The sequence below is a fragment of the Bactrocera dorsalis genome, chromosome 4 (genome assembly GCF_023373825.1).
Source record: "Bactrocera dorsalis isolate Fly_Bdor chromosome 4, ASM2337382v1, whole genome shotgun sequence".
In the NCBI taxonomy this organism is placed as follows: domain Eukaryota; kingdom Metazoa; phylum Arthropoda; class Insecta; order Diptera; family Tephritidae; genus Bactrocera; species Bactrocera dorsalis.
The window spans coordinates 16385287-16403429 of NC_064306.1; the positions used below are offsets into that span (position 1 = coordinate 16385287).

The 18143-nt window shown below is 34.4% G+C and overlaps 2 protein-coding genes across 4 annotated transcripts in view; one reads left to right on the forward strand and one right to left on the reverse strand.

Moving 5' to 3' along the window:
- LOC125778145 (uncharacterized) overlaps positions 1-18143 on the forward strand; it is a 98191-nt gene that overhangs the window by 63047 nt on the left and 17001 nt on the right. The window lies entirely within an intron of this gene.
- Positions 1230-17165, reverse strand: LOC105222191 (protein rhomboid). 3 transcript variants are annotated; one of them, XR_002183805.3, is made up of 6 exons: positions 16445-17165; positions 5073-5328; positions 4895-5000; positions 2481-2823; positions 2006-2410; positions 1230-1945 (listed from the first exon to the last, which is right to left on the reverse strand). XR_002183805.3 is itself a non-coding variant. In XM_049454670.1 (6 exons), the coding sequence occupies exons 2-6, from the start codon at positions 16676-16678 to the stop codon at positions 2102-2104; spliced, it is 1248 nt and encodes a 415-aa protein (XP_049310627.1). In that variant the 5' UTR covers positions 16679-16784; positions 16837-17165; the 3' UTR covers positions 1230-2101. The 3 variants fall into 3 exon arrangements, 2 of the variants coding, with proteins under 2 accessions (XP_049310627.1, XP_011197708.1); XM_049454670.1 differs by having other exon boundaries at positions 1230-2410; positions 16445-16784; positions 16837-17165; XM_011199406.4 differs by having other exon boundaries at positions 1230-2410; positions 16445-17164.

Genomic DNA, 18143 nt, shown 5'->3' on the forward strand with positions numbered 1-18143 from the left:
TCAAAAACTGCATTTGCACAAAAATATCAAAAAGAAGTATAAAACTAAAGAAATCTAATGGGTTTTTCACTTTCTTCTGATCTCTATATTCTACAAGGTTCGTTCCAAAGTAAACAGAACTATAAAAAAAAAACAAAACAAATGGTTTTTTCAGCAAAATCAATTTATTTTATTCAGAATAGTCTTCTTCTGCTTCGATACAGCTTTTTGCGCGGTTCAAAAGCACGTCGAACGAGTGTTTTTGTTCGTTGGCCGGTATGGCCGCCAGTATGCCGGTGCAAGCCTTTTGAATGACCTCTACGTCTGCATAACGCTTTCCTTTTACGGGCAAATGCAATTTTTCGAAAAGGAAGAAGTCGTACGGTGCCATATCAGGTGAATACGGGGAGTGGTTAATGGTTAAAATGTGACTTTTGATCAAATAATCGGTCACAAGCGTCGATCGACAAGAACAATTTTTGGTCGTCAGTCAGTTTATACGGAACACACCTTTCGTAAAAGTGGCCGTACACGACACACAAGTGCGTTGGATCGGTATGCGTGCGACTGCGGTTTACTCGCGTATGGGCTTGTGCGCATACCGATCCATGTTCGCGAAAATGTTTGATTTTTTACGATCGGTATGCACACATGTTTTTTTTTTTTTTTGTTACCGGAGGGGGAATCTTCGAAAGATACCGTGCTGTTTCAAACGGCATGCACGATTCTTCCTACACGCGCATGTGCCGCCATTGTTGCTAAGTGCGGAACCTGCGGGGTCGGATGCCTACGCTCTAAACCCTAACTCCGTCTCTGGTAGGCATTTCTTCACAAGGATAAGCTTTAGCCGGTTGGCTAATCCATGTGGATTTTAATTTTATCACATAAAATAAATTATTTCTCACTTTAAATTGCGTTTATGAAGTGTCTTCTATATAACGATTCCTGAACATAAAAAATATTTCGATGTTCTTCTATCCTCGATGCCTTTCCTTGATGTACTTCTTCCTCAGGCCACGAGATGATACAAAAATAGTTGTAAGTATTAGAGTTTCGGCTAGTCGCGATTTGATGATTACAGCAGAGCTGAGCTTTGTAAACAGAAGGAAACTATACGTGTTCTTTTAACCAATATTAATAAAGCAAAAATATGCAGAATACCAAATATTTCTTTACAATTTCCACATAAATCGAATTATTTCTTCAATAAAAACTTACGACGGCAAAGTAATAATAAGTTCGTCAAAAGCTTACGTTTAAAGCTGTCACTTTTTATTTTTTTCATAATTGAATACTTTTGATCTTTGTGTCAATTCCACTTAACTAAAGTAACTTCTATACAAAGTTCAATTCATACAAAAAGTTTTAAGCTATTTTACAAGTTATTATGTGGTTAAATTTATGCAATCTGTATAAAAATTCAGAGAATAAATATTTTTGCTTAAAACTTTTAATATCTTCGAAATATTTATTATAGATCAATTCATAATGTGTATACATTTTTAATCTGCTATCAAACCTTCAGATGCATTTTATTTGGCTGCCATCATCAATGTATCACCAAAACAGCTCAATCAATTGCTTGAGCTTGTCTAGTTTTTAAATAGATATAAGATTTTATAACTTATTGTTAGACTTACAAAAAAAGCAGATCCAATAAATAAAATAATATTGAAAAAAAAATCATCAATGTCAAATATTTTGAAAATGTCTCCCGGAAAGATATGCATAGCTATATTTCTTTTACTTTAAGTCTTTACAAAGGATTTTAACATTTGAGTTGCAAACAAACATAATCCTATTTGGTAAATGCAGTATGACTTTATTATAAATTTATATTTTTACTTTGTTGTAGAGTAATTTATGTGTATAAAATACTCTAAAGGCACTTTGGGCTTGATACTAGCTCTTTAAACTTAATACCAAAAATGCAACTATGTGTCGTCCATGTTGCTCATGTGCGTAACTGTATAAATATATCAAAATGTAAGTAATCTGTCCCGCTTATATATAATTATATAATTACTGTAAACATGTTATAAAATATTGTATTTTTATGCGTATACTGCTATGTCAGATTGTATGTATGCTTTAGCGATTCGGTTGATTGCTCGATATTAATCTAATTGTATTCTTGACGTGGGAAATAATTGGGCATCAGCACATGAATTAAAACACCGGTCATCATAAGTGAAAAGTAGAGTATAATGGCGATCCACCAGAGTATTCTTTCCCAACGACGTACTTCCAGATTTCGCAGCACCCCTATACCTACCAATAGACCCGCGACGGCGCCTGATAAATGTGCAATGTAACCGATTTGATCGTGCTGATCTGTCAAATGCCGATAAACAGAAGTACCTAAGTCCGTGAAGCAGAATATAAGAAATACAAATAACTGCACTATGGCATACTCCATTTCCTTATAATTCTGTTTTGGAAATGAATAGAAAGAAATACTTTTAATTTAATTTATAATGGTTTAAAATGCAATAACTTACCAGAATTATGGTGGCAATGTGCGCTGTGATTAGCGCATAAACGCCACCAGAGGCACCGGCTAAGAAAATGCGCGGACTTGTCAATGAAGTACCCATCGAGCCTGCCAACACACCAGCCAAGTAAATCAAAGCTACACGCCACCAATGATGTACAAGTTCCAAAGCGACGCCCAGAAATATTTGTATGATAAGGTTCATGAAAAGATGCATCAGGCCGACATGCACAAACATGTATGTGACGAAACGCCAAGCCTCGTAACGCTTGTAGGGATTGTAAATGAAGAGAGTCGCTGCGGGGCCATTCGTATTTTCACCTATATTGGCAGTGTTGTTAGGATCGTCTCTGCAAAAAATATAAGCAGGTTTAAAGAAAGAAGTCCAGTGGTACATTGACGGCTCGAAAACACCGGAAAGCATTGGAGCAGACATTGCGGGACCGCAAGCAAGCTATCCATACCAATGGGACGTTTTCAGCATATGAGCATATGAGGTTAAATCGCTTTTAATAGAAGAGTGCATAGCCGGAAATGTGCTGGCCGACAGCGTCCAAAATGACGGGATCAGAAACACGCATCGCAGTGGGGCTCACACTCTTTATGAGAAGAGAATGGAGAGAAAACACACTGGAAGCAGGCAGCAAAAATGCGTCATGCAAAGCTGCTTCTAGGAGGGTACAACCCCTCTAAGTTTAAGGAAATAATTAATCTCCCCTGTGACAAATTCCGTCTCTATGTCGCGCTCTACACAGTGTGCTGCAGTCTCAGGTAGTACTTGTCCAACTTAAGCATAGTCTCTTGCGCAAACTGCCGGTTCTGCGACTTAGAACAGGAAACATCTGCACACCTGATTCTGGATTGTCCAGCAATTTCCAGAAGCAGGCTTAAGGCCCTGGGTTCCATCTACATGGACAGAGATCACATCACCTCAGTAGCGCCCAGCTATGAGGAATTATTCAGGAAGCTGGACCTTGGTGACCATATGTGATATAGGTGAGGGCGCAATAGACCCTAGGTCGCAGTCCAATACCTCATTACATACTATCTAAAGAAATTAGTAACATCAAAATTCTCAGTTTAAAGGGTTGCGTAAAATGCGCCTAAGAATAAAAGAGAAGCTTGAAAGTATTCCAAATATATTAGATGATTAAACGTTTAAAATTTGTAGAATATTTTTGAAATTTTGTTACGAATGTAAGCCATTTCCAGCTGGAAAGGAAGCAAAATTGAAATTTGGAACGTGAAAATTAGATTCGAGTTTACTACTGGCGGCCTACCGTTAAACGATCGTAACGTTTCGGACCTGGATTTTTTAATCCGGTCAAGGACTGTCAATTCGGAAGAATTCTGTCACTAAAGCAACAACCACATGAATAATTGGTTTTTGCAATCATGACAGCCCGTATTTATTTTAAATTAGTAATCAAACCAATTTTAATATAAACTATACTGAAGAACACTAGAAATATGTTAATGTCTATTGAATACTCATAAAAAATAAGAATTGTTTACAATATTGTTCTTTTTTTATACCCTGAACAGGGTATATTAAGTTTGTCACGAAGTTTGTAACACTCAGAATGAAGCGTCGAAGACCCTATAAAGTATGTATATAAATGATCAGTATGTTGAGCTGAATCGATTTAGCCATGTCCGTCTGTCTATCTGTCCGCCCCCCAGTTTTTAAGATATGGTTTTGAAATTTTGCAAACGTCATTTTCTCTTCAAAGAGCTGTTCTTTTGTCGGAACTGCCAAAATCGGACTACTATACCATATAGCTGCCATACAAACTGAACGATCGGAATCAAGTTCTTGTATGGATAACTTTCACACTTGACTATGTATCCTCACAAAAGTTGGCGCAGGTTATTTTCTAAGGTAATAATGTAATCTCCGAAGAAATTGTTCAGATCGGATTAATATAGCATATATCTGCCATACAAACTAAATGATCGGAATCAAATACTTGTATGGGAAACTTCCTCATTTGACGATATATCTTCACGAAATTTGGTAAGAGTTATTGCTCATAGAAATAATGTAATATCGGAAGAAATTGTTCAAATCGGCTTACTATATCATATAGCTGCCATTCAATTATTATCTTCTCGAAATTTGACATAGATTACTGCTTAAGGTAATAATATAATCTCCGAAAGAATTGTTCACATCGGATTACTATAGCATCCATATAAACTGAACACATAGTTACTAAAAGAAATGCACCTGTGAAGAGTATATTAGCATCGGTGCAGCTTAACGTTTTTTCTTGTTTTTAATAATGAATAGTTCTAATAGATGTATACTTTTGTACTTTTAGTGTAATAGCGAGCTCTTTTAGCCGATTTAGCTATTCTTCGTAATATAATATTTTAGTACTAAAAATTATAAATTAGTTTTGATAAATTTATACTCACTGAAAATGTATTACATCCACTAAAAAAAATAAAATTTCAATTATGGAGAACATAACCATAGTCAGTGGTGGTGGGCAGACTGACATTTGCTTTTCATAGACACCATCTGCAAATATTAAATATTAAAAAAAAATCCAGTAAGAAATAAAAACTTTGTAGGAACGCCATTTCCACTTACCCAATTGGTCACCTTCGATTGCTTTTGGCGGCGGAACAACCAAGCGACAGTATTTGGTAAGAATATTCCTTATCATCCATTTGTGAGTTTGGGACATTTGATAAAATTCCTCGAAATTTAAACGCCCATCACTATCATCATCAGACATTTGAAGAATTTGTGAAGCAATGTAATCGGGAATATCACTGCAGAGGCCTGCATTGATAAGGCCTTTAAGTTCGTGAATATTAATGAAGCCATCGCCATCTGAGTCATGCTAAAAGATTATACTTATTTTAATGTAATTACGTTGTTTTACATAAACGTTAGAATTAGTAATATAGACAAGGTGCGTTCCAAAGTAAACAGGACTTAAAAAAAAACAGACCAAATTTTTTTCGGCAAAATCAATTTATCTTATTCAGAATAGTCTTCTTCTGCTTCAATACAACTTTTTGGACGGTCCAAAACTTGTCGAACGAGTGTTTTAGCTCGTTGGCCGGTATGGCCGCCAGTATGCTAGTGCAAGCCTTATAGATATAAATTCAAAAAGTCCTGTTTACTTTGGAACGCGCCTTGTAGTTATAACATAAAACACCCTATTTTCAATTATTTGTTTAATGACGTGAGCCACCGGTGGGTCACGCTGGCTTTGATTCAGAACTATTTTTTGATAAATGAAATAAAACTATTTGGTATCAAAACAAATTTTTAAATATTTTTATTAATATTTGTGAATTTTTTTTAAATCTTAAACAAAGTGGTGGTTTATTTTCGCAAAATTGGCAGAACGTTGTAACTTTTTTGGTTCACTTTTCAGCAAAACTTTTGCCTCGTTGAGCAGATAATGTTTTAAAACATTCATGGCATCGTTTCCATGACTTTGTTTCAAAGCACGCGTCTTTGAAAGCTCAGATGGAAATTTTGTTGCTATATTCTGAGCTTTATTTACCGTAAATCATAAAATCATAAATTTTTGTGCATTTGTAGAACTCCAAACTTAGCCTAGGCAACAGAGTGCTTTTATATAATGCGGTCATAAAGCCGATTTGGATGTATGGCATTCAACTGTGGGTTACGACCTGTGCAACTAATATTGATATAATACAAAGGTTTCAATCAAAAATGCATAAGATAATCACGTGTTCACCATGGTACATGCGTAATGAAAATATCCATAAAGACCTTGGTATTTCTATGGTAAAGAAAGAAGTAGAAGACAACAGAATTAAATATATATCTATACTCCCAGATCACCCAAACCCTTGGGCTAATGCTTTGGTACATTCCTGCGATCAAACATGCCTTAAAAGAAGAGATATGCCTGCGTACTAAGGAGCAACGTATCACCAAAACAGCTCAATCACTTGCTTGAGCTTGTCTAGTTTCTAAATAGATTTAAGATTTTATAACTTATTGTTAGCCCTTAAAAACAAAAAGCAGATTCATTATATAAAAAAATATATTGCAAAAAAAAAATTAAATTAAATGATATGCCATTGAACCTTAAAAAAAATGTAAAACGATGTGCTTTTCATGTAGATTTGTAGACCTGACTTCATACGTAATACTAAACTTTAGCTTGGAGCAAGTATGAAGTTTTGTTGATCTGGGAGTAACTATGAACCCCAAACTCAATTTTAATCTTCACGTATCTTATACGGTTTTTAAAGCTAAAGGCGCTGTAAGTTTTGTTAAACTTTGGACTAAAGAATTTAGAGATCCGCTTACTACAAAAATTATTTTTACATTTTTGGTGAGGCCCACATTAGTGTATGCTTCTGTGGTTTGGAAACCTAGTTATCCATTCAGAGAAGTTAGAGTCCGTTCAAAAACAATTTTTACTTTTTGCCTTAAATCATTTGCCTTGGGATTTCAGGTTAATCTTCCCCCTTATAATAACCATTTAAAACATATAAATTTGCCTACACTCGTTGGTATAATATTTTTTGTAAAACTCGTGAATGGGTCAGTTTGTAGTCCATGTCTCTTATCTGATATTATATTAATTTTAACGTTCCCGCTCGCTCTACCAGGCAGTTTAGACCTTTACTTTTAAAATTTTCTTGAACAAATTATTTCGCCGTATATGTCACGATTTCTATTCTCATAGCAGATTTCATAGGTTTGACAACTTTTTTTTCCATTTTTTTTATTTTTTTTCTGAACCATCAACATCTCAAGAATATTGTGTTAAAGTTTTAAAGTTATTCGGAGACAAACTAACGAAGTTACAGCAGGTTGAGTAACGGTACCTCTAACTTAGGTTTGCGCGCCTTCCAGCTACCTGCGCTGAGCGGCGAGAACTTTGAATCGATTTTCCCAAACATGTCATTTTTAAAGTCGGTGACCAGCCTACAGAAAAAACCACTACATCGATCGTTTTGAAATTTTGTACAAATATTCTACATATATATAGCTCTCGAATGACGACGAGTTTTTCCAAAATTTTACAATAACAAATAGGTCGATTTTTTCGTCTAAAATCGTCATTTTGGCTTGAAAATTTAAAAATTAAAAACTCGACGTCAATTGAAAGACAACTAATAAACTAAAGACGGCATTTTGATTTTTTGGTTTCAGATGATCCAGTGATGCTGTAGGCTGGTCACCGCACAAAAACTTCTTTTCGAGGTGCCTGCAGAGATCGACGATAAATCCGTTATTCCTCGCTACTTTTTCGATAAAATCCTTCAAATGTTGTACTTTCATATAATAATACGTAAAATAAACCTACAGCAATAATTTTTTCTAAAAAAATTCATGAAAAAAGGCCTTTTTTCGACGAAACAAACCTTGGTATCTTCGCAAAACTAAAAGCTCCGTAAGGATCGGGAAGGACCTATCTGAGCAATTCGATACCAAACAAGGTTTCAGACAAGGCGACTCCATATCGTGTGACTTCTTCAATTTACTCCTGGAGAAAATAGTTCGAGCTGCAGAGCTGAACAGAGAAGGTACAATCTTCTACAAGAGTGTACAGCTGCTGGCATACGCCGATGAATGGTTCTACTCTCTTCAGTTTGGATAAGCAAGCGAAACAAATGGATCTGGTAGTGAACGAGGGCAAGACGAAATATATCCTGTTCCTGTAATCAAACAAACAGTCGTCGCACTCACGACTTGGCTCCCACGTCACTGTTTACAGTCGTAACTTCTAAGTCGTAGATAATTTTGTCTATCTTGGAACCAACATTAACACCAATAACAACGTCACCCTCGAAATCCAACGCAGAACTACAGGTTGCCAACAGGTGCTACTTCGGACTGAGTAGGCAATTAAGAGGTAAAGTTCTCTCTTATATCCTCAATTGAGTCAAACGGTGTTCTCGGAGTGGTCATGTGAATTTGCTGAATAGCCAGAAGTTACACGAAGGTAAATCTGGTGAATGCGGTGATTGCGGCACGATATTAGTTGAAAATGTGGCGAAATTATCACGATTAACCAATGCAATATGAGGTGTATTATCGCACTTCTGTTCAATAAATTCAGACATAGTAAAATTTGATCCTAGTAGTATATACATAAGGGGTATTACACTTAGTACACATTTATTTACGCACATATAGTATATTTTAAAACATGTGTCCATATATGTCTATGAGTATTACTTTATCATAAAAACAAGTTTATCCTTAAAAACAATGATTAGCTTGAATGACAAACTTCAAATCGCTCAAATGCCCATTTTAGGAAAATTAAATGTCAAAACATAGTAGTACATTACGACAAATGCTATCGAAATTCAGTTACAAAATTTTTTGAGTGCTGTGCATAAGCAAAAGGAAATAGATACATACGTATGTTTGTATATAACTTGCGCACCTAATCTGGAACGTGGGAATTGAACTTTTTAACGGTAAATAAGCTCGTAAAATTTCTTGATAGTTTCTCATCTCTCTAGGATTATCTTAATCTTATATATAAAAATAAGTTAAAATTTATATCTGTTCGCTAGAGCTGACTAAACCGTTGCATGAAATGAAAAATGACCTGAACCACTTTGAAGGGAATCTAATGAGGATGGTTTGTAAAAAAAAATCTGAAAATGGTAATTTTCAACCGATTTACGAGCGTAAATTTCCAAAAAGTGACTTTTTCATAAATTTTTTTTTCCATTTTTTTGTTCTTTTTTTTCAATTTATTTATTTGTAAATTACTCGAATCGTACAATTTCTGTCGATTGCTTTCTTTATATCGGCTATTCAAAAGGTAAATTATTGAAAATTACTCAGTGAAAACTTTATTTATGTTTCACACAAAGTGATCAATTGCAGATTTAAGTTTGTTACAATGCCAAGAAGAGGTTGCGCTAATATCGGTCGGTGTTCTTTTTGCCATCAATATACATTGGCAGCCCAAAGCACATGCACGAGTACTAGCTGGATGCGTGCGGAATTATGAATCGCGATCAATCAGCAGTATCGTTACAATGTCACAACCCGACTTTTCAAACAACAACTACGATGTTTGATGAACTTTATCTTGAAGCAACATCTATATATATAAATATAGTGCTGTTAGATGCTGGATGTGCTCTGTTGAGTGGCAAAAAAGAGGTTTGCCGCACGCACATATTCTTCTTTAGATGGTGGATGGTGGTTACACCAGATCAAATTGATAAAATAGTTTATTGATCGAGAGATAGATCCAGAATTATACGAAGTGGTGAAAGTCTTTATGGTTCATGGACCTTACGGACACCACAATCCCACTTTGGTTTGTATGTCTGACAATAAATGCGCAAAACACTATCCACCTGCTTTTCTTTCGGAAACGCAAACTGGAAATGATGGATATCCACTCTATTGGCGTCGCTCACCAGACGACAATTGCAGAATATTCAGCATTCAATTTAGAGAAGTGAATATCGGAGTTGGCAACACATGGATCGTACCTTATTCGCCAATATTATCGAAGATATTCAAAACTCATATCAATGTTGAGGATTGCAGTTCGGTAAAATCGATCAAAAAAGATTGCAAGTACGTCACCAAAGAAAGCATGGCGATGATTGGCCTTGAACGAGGTGAGATTAGCAATGCAATGAAGCGCTTGGTAGGATATTTTCTTTCCGACTTTTGTACATCTCGAACTTAATTTGGAGAATTGTCAAATAGTGTATTTCTACCCAGAGAATACAGTACAGCCAACGGAAACACCGCCAACAACAAAATCGATATTGACGATTTTTTCTCAACATTCGTCAGTGATCCCTTTGGCGAAAACATTGCTCTTTTCGGAAATACCTTGGAATGCATTATTATTATACACAGAATGCAACGTCGAAGAAATTGTTACGCAGAAACTAAGGCCACCAAGTAGATGGACATGCAGATGTGTTCTCAACTAATGCATTAAAACAAATTTACACAATCCACCCGAAAAACGACAATTGCTTCTACCTTCGGCTGCTATTGATTAATGTACGCGGTTCAACTTCATTTGTGTCATTGCGTATTGTAAATGGTACGGTGTGTGCAACTTTCTAAGAAGTATGTCAGCCATTACAATTGTAGGAACATGATAATCACTGGAATCAAATGATGGACGATGCGATAGCTTCTTCCCATGCCACTGAAGTTCGCACACTTTTCGCGAAGATCATTTCGGCATATCAGCCTTCAAGTCCGCGTCAATTATGGGATACGAACAAAAATGGCATTGCCTTAAACATTTTACATCGCATTCTCTAAGGACTTTCAGTGGTTTGATATCAATTCCACCTTCCTTCCAACGTGCAATTTTAGCTTCCAAAATACCACTGTTAATGACTTAAACTGGAAGGTCCAAAGTCAAATTCCGGGAGGTTTGCGCTCATACAAATCGGCCGATCGTCTTAACAATGACTCTCATCTAACTCCTCTTTCGCTTTCGTCTGACCACGTCGAAACAGCACATTTCCTGGGCCTCCCGTTAAATGACGTCGACGATAACATGGATAACCTTTACCATCCTAACGGGGATTTATAAACCGTTACAACAACAACAACAACAAGAAAATGGTGGGATTGGTGTCACAAGATTTTCATGCATATAATATTCTCAAATAGTGTTTTTTTACATTGCATAAAAATTGAACCTAATTTAAGTATGTCTTAGCAAATCCAAATTGTTTACGTTATCTAATGGAAAAACTGGAGAACTGCTGCACGATATTTCTCATGTCGCCTTGATGACAGATCAGCGAAAAATGAAAGGTACTTAACCATACCATGTCAATTCTCAAACCTAATTTGAATAAGCGCAACCAAATTATTATAAAGCCACTTTTATTACGCATTATATTTTTAATATTTAAGAGAAAAATAAAATGATTAATAATAAGATGTATGACCTCTATTGTTCCGAATAACCTCTTCCAAGCGTAGAATTAATTAACGAATGGATAACGGTTTGGTCAATTGTTGCCCATTTTCGACGCTGGCATTTCTTAGTCATTTAACATTATCAAATTGCCTCCTCTCTTCGAAAACCTTGGCTGATAACACGGCCAAAGCTTTTTAATAGGGTTTAGGTTAGGACTAATTGTAGACCAGTCGAGAAATTTTATATTCCAAGCCAGCAAGAAATCAACATGGAACGATGAATCGCTGCATTGTCGTCTGGTAAATGGTCAATGCTTTGTGCAGTTGAAGTATTCCGAGTCAATTTTTGTTCTTACAAAGAAAACTGGAGTTTCACCTGTGTAAGTTATCCCAGGCCTAACCATGAGTGATCCGCCTCCAAAATTTCGTCACTTAAATTTCTGCTTTGAGGACTATTTAGGCCTCCAATATTGGGCCATCTAACCGGGTGGTCTCCAAAAATATTGATTATTTTTATCAGTAAAAATAACGGTTTTCCACTAGCGATATTTTTCGACGAAACGAAACCTGGCCAATTTGTGTTTGTTGGTCAATGACAGTTGGACGCATTTTTTGTCATAAATACTATCTAATTTACTTCTAAGTATTTCTTGTACTCGCCGTACTCCTGTCTCCAAATTAACTTGTCTTATTTGTTTAATGCTACATTTTTGCCTTTCATTCACTTTTGGAGGCCTCTCACTTCTCTTTTTTTCCATAATTAGTCCGTTATTGTAAACAAATTTCTCACAATATCCTTCAACCTATTGAATCGTCTTGAAATGTTTTGATTTGACAAACTCTCTTAATAATATGCCATAACTTTTCCTTTCTCTTCTTCAGTCAAAGCTTTTTCGCTAAGCATTCATTACGAAAATAATTAATAACTCACATGTAGTTTTGTCACAACTAAACAAACAATAGAACCAAACAAGCGCCCTCTGGCTACTACTACTATTTTCTATTAGTTGGATTATAACTATTAGTTAATGAGATATAGGATTTTTGTGAAGCAACTTGTGTTAGTTTACAAAAAAATGGATCATAAAGCATTTCGTGTGTTAATAAAGTATTGCTTTTTTTGGGAAAGTATTGTTGAATTTGGGCTCAGGGAAATCCAACAAATCATAAATACAAAAAATATATTATATTAAAAATAATAATTATTTCTTCAAAATTCATGTTTTGAATATATCCGTACAATTTTAAACAGATTCTTCCTCAAAAATAATAAAATTGCTAAGTATTTGGAATAGTAGAAAAGAACTGGACCAAATACGCAGATAAATAGATTATAACTGGCTCAGTAATCAGTCGTTAAGTATGTTATATACCACGTGCATCCCAAAAGACTGATGTCATAACCTTTCAAGCCGACTTTTTCGTCTTTCCACGCCTGAGAACCGGTTTATTATGTGCAGTCCACTAGAATGACTGTCGATTGGACTTCAGTGGGAAATGATGGAGCTATGTTTCTATTGTCACACACCGACGCAAAAATTCGGTTTTGTTACGATTAAAGAGCACTCAAACACTTCTCATAATAAGTTATTCGTTGTTTTTGTTAGGTTATGAACTTGCGAGGCAACGACTTGCACAGAGCTTTCGCCTCTTTAAATTTTGACATAAAGAGATAAAAAGTATCATATCTCCTTACGCTGGTTCTAAGCTACCTCCCCAACAATTTTCAGCCAAATCGGTTTAGCCGTTCTTGAGTTAATAATGGTGTAACTAATAGAGGCCATACACGGGCACACATGTGCGTTCGATCGGTATTGTAAACATGCGGTTTACTCGTGTATGGGCTTGTTCGCGTACCGATCCATGTTCGCGAAAATGTTTGATTTTTTACAATCGGTGCGCGAACATGTTTATCGTGTATGGCGTTGTGAGCGCACAAAATCTCATTTCTCTCGTGTCGCCGAGCAATGAAGATCGCGGACAATTGCAAGTGTTAAGGGGAGAGACTGCTTTAGAGGCTTGAAAAAATCGATTTTTTTTGAGGATTTTTTTGGAAGGGAAAGAAATAATTGATTCAAGCGAAATTTCTAAGCTTTATAGTCATATAATTCAACATCTCACAAAATTTTTTGAATACGAAATCTTTGATATTCTGCCTTTGGGAAGCAATTACCCGATGCATCTCGCATATGCATTTATAAGGAACAAAAAATTCAAAGATATTCATGTTTTTTAATAACTTATCTTCTAGTTAAACTAAGAAAATTCCCAAAAAAAATTACTTTATTTTGTTTAAAAATATTTTCAAACTTGACTTTTCTTAGTTTTTTTAGTTTAAATAGAAGATAATTTTATGCCAAAGATAATAAACTTTGCCCCAATTCCAACTTTGCCCGCCGATTAAGAATAATCGTAAAAATAAAAAACCGAGAAATCGCGCTTTTCGCTTTTGCCCCAAGCGCTCATATACATACATACTTGTATGTATGTATCTGTCAGACGCTCGGTCACTATTTCCCTTCTAGCTTCGACAATATTTCGAATTCCAATCTATAACTATGTTTGTTGTTAGATAATTTTTAAAGAGATTTAAGCGATTATTTGAAGCTTCTAAAGCAGGCTCTGCCCTTAATAAAGATTTCGTATCTGAATTTATTGATCTTATAAAAAATCTGATAAATATAAAAATAAATTGAGAAAAATAAAAGTTGGAATAACTTATTAACGAAATACAAAGAAATAGATAAAAGTGCTACATTAGAAATAAATTCGAAGAAATGTTCCGCTTGCCTGTCGCACATGTTAACTGTGTGAAGAACGAACGCAAAATGGATTTGTGTGTCGTGTGTGGGCTCTATAACACAACTCTTTTTATATACAATATATGTATATAAAGATATACATATATGTATTTTTATTAAGATTGTTGGGATGATTTCACGACGACAAATATTTAAAGTTTTATTATTTTCTTGTTCGAACATTCTGAATGTAATTATAGCATTAGTTACTACTCGATTTTATTTACAAAAACAATATTTGATTTTTTTAACCAAAGATTAGATAACAAGTTTAATTCATGTATACCAAGTATATACAAACTTGCCTCCCAAAAATATAGTTCAATTTATTGCAAACTGTATAAATCAGCACGAATGTATTAATGGGTTCATCCGGTGTGACGGCCGTTTTTTTTAGGATTTTTTATAATGAAATGAAAAAAACACCAAACTTCCAAACTTTTACAAAATATTAAGTCTAATGGCACCAATGAAAGAAAAGGCACACAAACGGCGTCCATGATTCCAACAGACCAAAATAAAAAATACATGCTCATCTGTAGGATTATTGCCGAAAGTAGGATATTTTACATACATTGTAATTTAAATTTTTTATTTAATGATGAATTAATGAATTTAATGATTTTTCACAATTACTTTTTTATGAAAAAAAAAAAACGGTTCAATATTTTTCAAAAATTTTGGTTCAGGCGATAGCCACATGTGTAATGAATATATCATATAACTTAAAACTTTAAAGCAATCGATGGAAACGTTTTTGAGAAATCGGAACGCCAGTTTGAAAAATGTAGTTTCGAGAAAAACAGGTTTGAAAATTCAGGTCTGCTCTGTATTGGATTTATGCAATAGCAGAAAAACTTTTGAACCGTCACAAGGGATGACCCCCTTAATGTTTACTTATTTATGTAGATATATATGTGCATACTTATGTATGTATCAAGGGCGCAAATAGTAATAACATGAATATAGATAAGAAATCAATTGTATAACCCCAACCAAAGCAACTTTCCAAAATGCTTAGTTAAGTAAAATATCGTACACATACATATGTATATTTCACGACTTACATATGTATGTACGTGTTCTCATCTTATGAATTTCTAATTACTAAAGAATGTTTAAATAAAAAATAAATAACTGGTTTCTGAATACCGTTCGTTTGCAAAAAAAAAAAGCAAATGTAAACATTTAAAGAAAAAGATATAAAATACACGGGAAAGATTGCCAATGGCTCAATTGGTAGGTACAAAACGTAAATTGAAGCACTGGAAAGTGCAAATGTGAAAAGCCAAATTATAAAGCAAAGAAAACACAAATATGATAAAAATGTACATATCGTCACCTGAAATGCAAAATAACGTATCATCAAAAAATTCGAAATTGAGTGTCTTATTGATTAGGATTCACTACTTCAAATTAAATACATAATATTACATATGTCCACCATTTTCAGGTTCTGCTTTCAGATATAAACCAGTTTTAACCAATATTAAAATTTTTTTTCACTCATGTTCCATTTTATTTCGTGTTTCATTCATGCCACTGTAAATTTCCGAAAATGTTGTTACGTTATTTTGCATTTCAGGTGACGATATATGTACATATATCTGCTTTTTTTGGTTGATTTAACGTCGCCGAGAAAATATGGCATCGATAAAGGTGATTGTGAAATGGCAACAGGTGTATTAGGATAAACAAAATTATGACACTATACTAAACTGAAAAAAAGAAGTTAGAAATTTTTGACAAGGGAAACACCGAAGAGGTAGATAGAGAACAACTTGACTTGTCACATTACATTGTATAAGTATACGTTTATACAAAGTTATGACAACGGAGCGGAAGGTAAAAAAATAACTGCACATTCATAAAGATACACATTTATAAACTCACGGAAGTATGCATAACACATGCACAGATATTTATTTCAATGCAGTTGTGATTCATCGATGCCCTATTAAATAGCTACCTTTGCTTTCCCACATACCTTTGTTTGTTTAAAACAGATATGAATTGTTATATTTATAAAAAAATATCTAATAACCAACAACATTGTGTAAAATAAGCTAAAGGTATACAGTATTATGATTCTGAGTCATAAAAATTTCAAATGAATTCAACTTTGATGTAATGTTAAGTTTATTATTTCTTACTTTCTCTATTCTAGGTACTTCAACTTTCGAAGAAATGAAAATGTTGATCTGATTTTCAATTAAAACTATATGTATATACTAAAATATATTCTAAATTCGATCTCACGCAATTATTTAAAAAAAAACTTACATTATCAAAGATACGACGCGCCCGTCGCCGGTCATCCGTTTCAACTCCTGTAGGGGCGGATTGGCTACGATTCAATGGGATAACTTCCATGTCAATTGTATCTTGACGACGTGGTGGTGGACGAGACGTTGTCGGTTTTTGTGTTGCTTGGCCACGTTCAGACGGCATTTGTGGATAGAGACCATTTTCGACATCTCTTTGATTGCTATGGCTGTTTGCTGCCTGTCCTGACATTTTGTAGCCCAACAGTATATCAGCTAGTTGTTCAACAAATTGGAGGTGTTTATGTTTAATAGCTTGTGTTTTATTTTTGATTAAGGACCCGTTGTCAAGAATTCCACTTGAAAATAATAATAATTTTACTTTTTTCTATTGGTTTTGAGTTTACATACTTATTTTCTTTACGAATGGTTTTAGTGATTCTATCAACTTATTGTAAAGATTAGAATTGCACTCCTTTCAAACTTTGCACTACTTTCTCTTTCTTAGCACATATTAATGGAACAATTTTTTTGTATTCACACTTATACTCTTTTTAATTTCATTCTTATTGCAAATATTGTATTTTTGCTGCAGATTTTCATGGATTAATTTGTTTAAAAATGGTTAACTACAGCAGTATAATTAAATACTAACACAACTTTTCGCTACACTACATTCTTTTAGCTTATTCACAACCACGGTAGTCTACTGAGGTCACAATAGCACTGAATTGTCGACTGATTGAAATGTTCATCCAGAGAACGTATATTTTAGAGCAGGTTTATCAGAGACCGTAAATTATAATAATAAACGTTCTCTGATAATTGTTATAATCTAATACCATGTTCAGACCGAAAATTTAAAGAATTGCAGATTTACAAGCATTCATACACACGCAGAAAAATATTCTCACTGCCTGTAAAAGATCAAAAAACCCATGTTATTGCATTCAATGTCACATCGCTTAATATTTATCAATAAAAGCCGTCTTTTTTCAAATATTTTCCATATAATAGAAATAGTGGATGCATTTTTCATTTGTTAAGTCGGTTTTTCAGGTGAAATTAGATTCATTGCTTTAAAAAAAAATTGTTTGTTTACATTTTTTTCCCTTTGTAGTGTCTAAATCAGCTGTGATAATGTAACAGATTTCCAATGCTGACAAGTAGATGGCGCAAAATCAGAGTCGCACAAAGAGATTTAGCGTGAATCAGTTTCAAACCATTTCAATGAAGTGATTTGTGAATGTCATTTTTGTATGGCGAAACCTTGATAAATTTTTAAGATTAGTGGGATAATCCATTCAACAGCCGAAATCGTGTGATTAAGTGTCGGTCTGAACATGGTATAAGTTTTCTCAAAATAATCATATGGCTGTCAAACTTTTTACATAGCGGATCGAAATAATGCGCTTTTCGGCGACACAGATTTAAATAAAAGGAAGTAATATAATAACATTTTTTGTGAAATTGTATTTTTATGGCTATATTAATGATTGCAGTATTGATATTTATTGATTTTCATCACCACCTCTGAAGTTACAATCATGATTACAATACAGGCGCGTTACCGATAATTTTTGGGTGGTTAGGAATTTTCGGTTAGGGATCTGAGCAAAATAAAGAATATAAATAGAAAGCTGGCGGTATCTGATAGAAGCCATGATTTGTATACCTACCATGATTCATAGATTGTAATATTAATATGTATTGGGTAG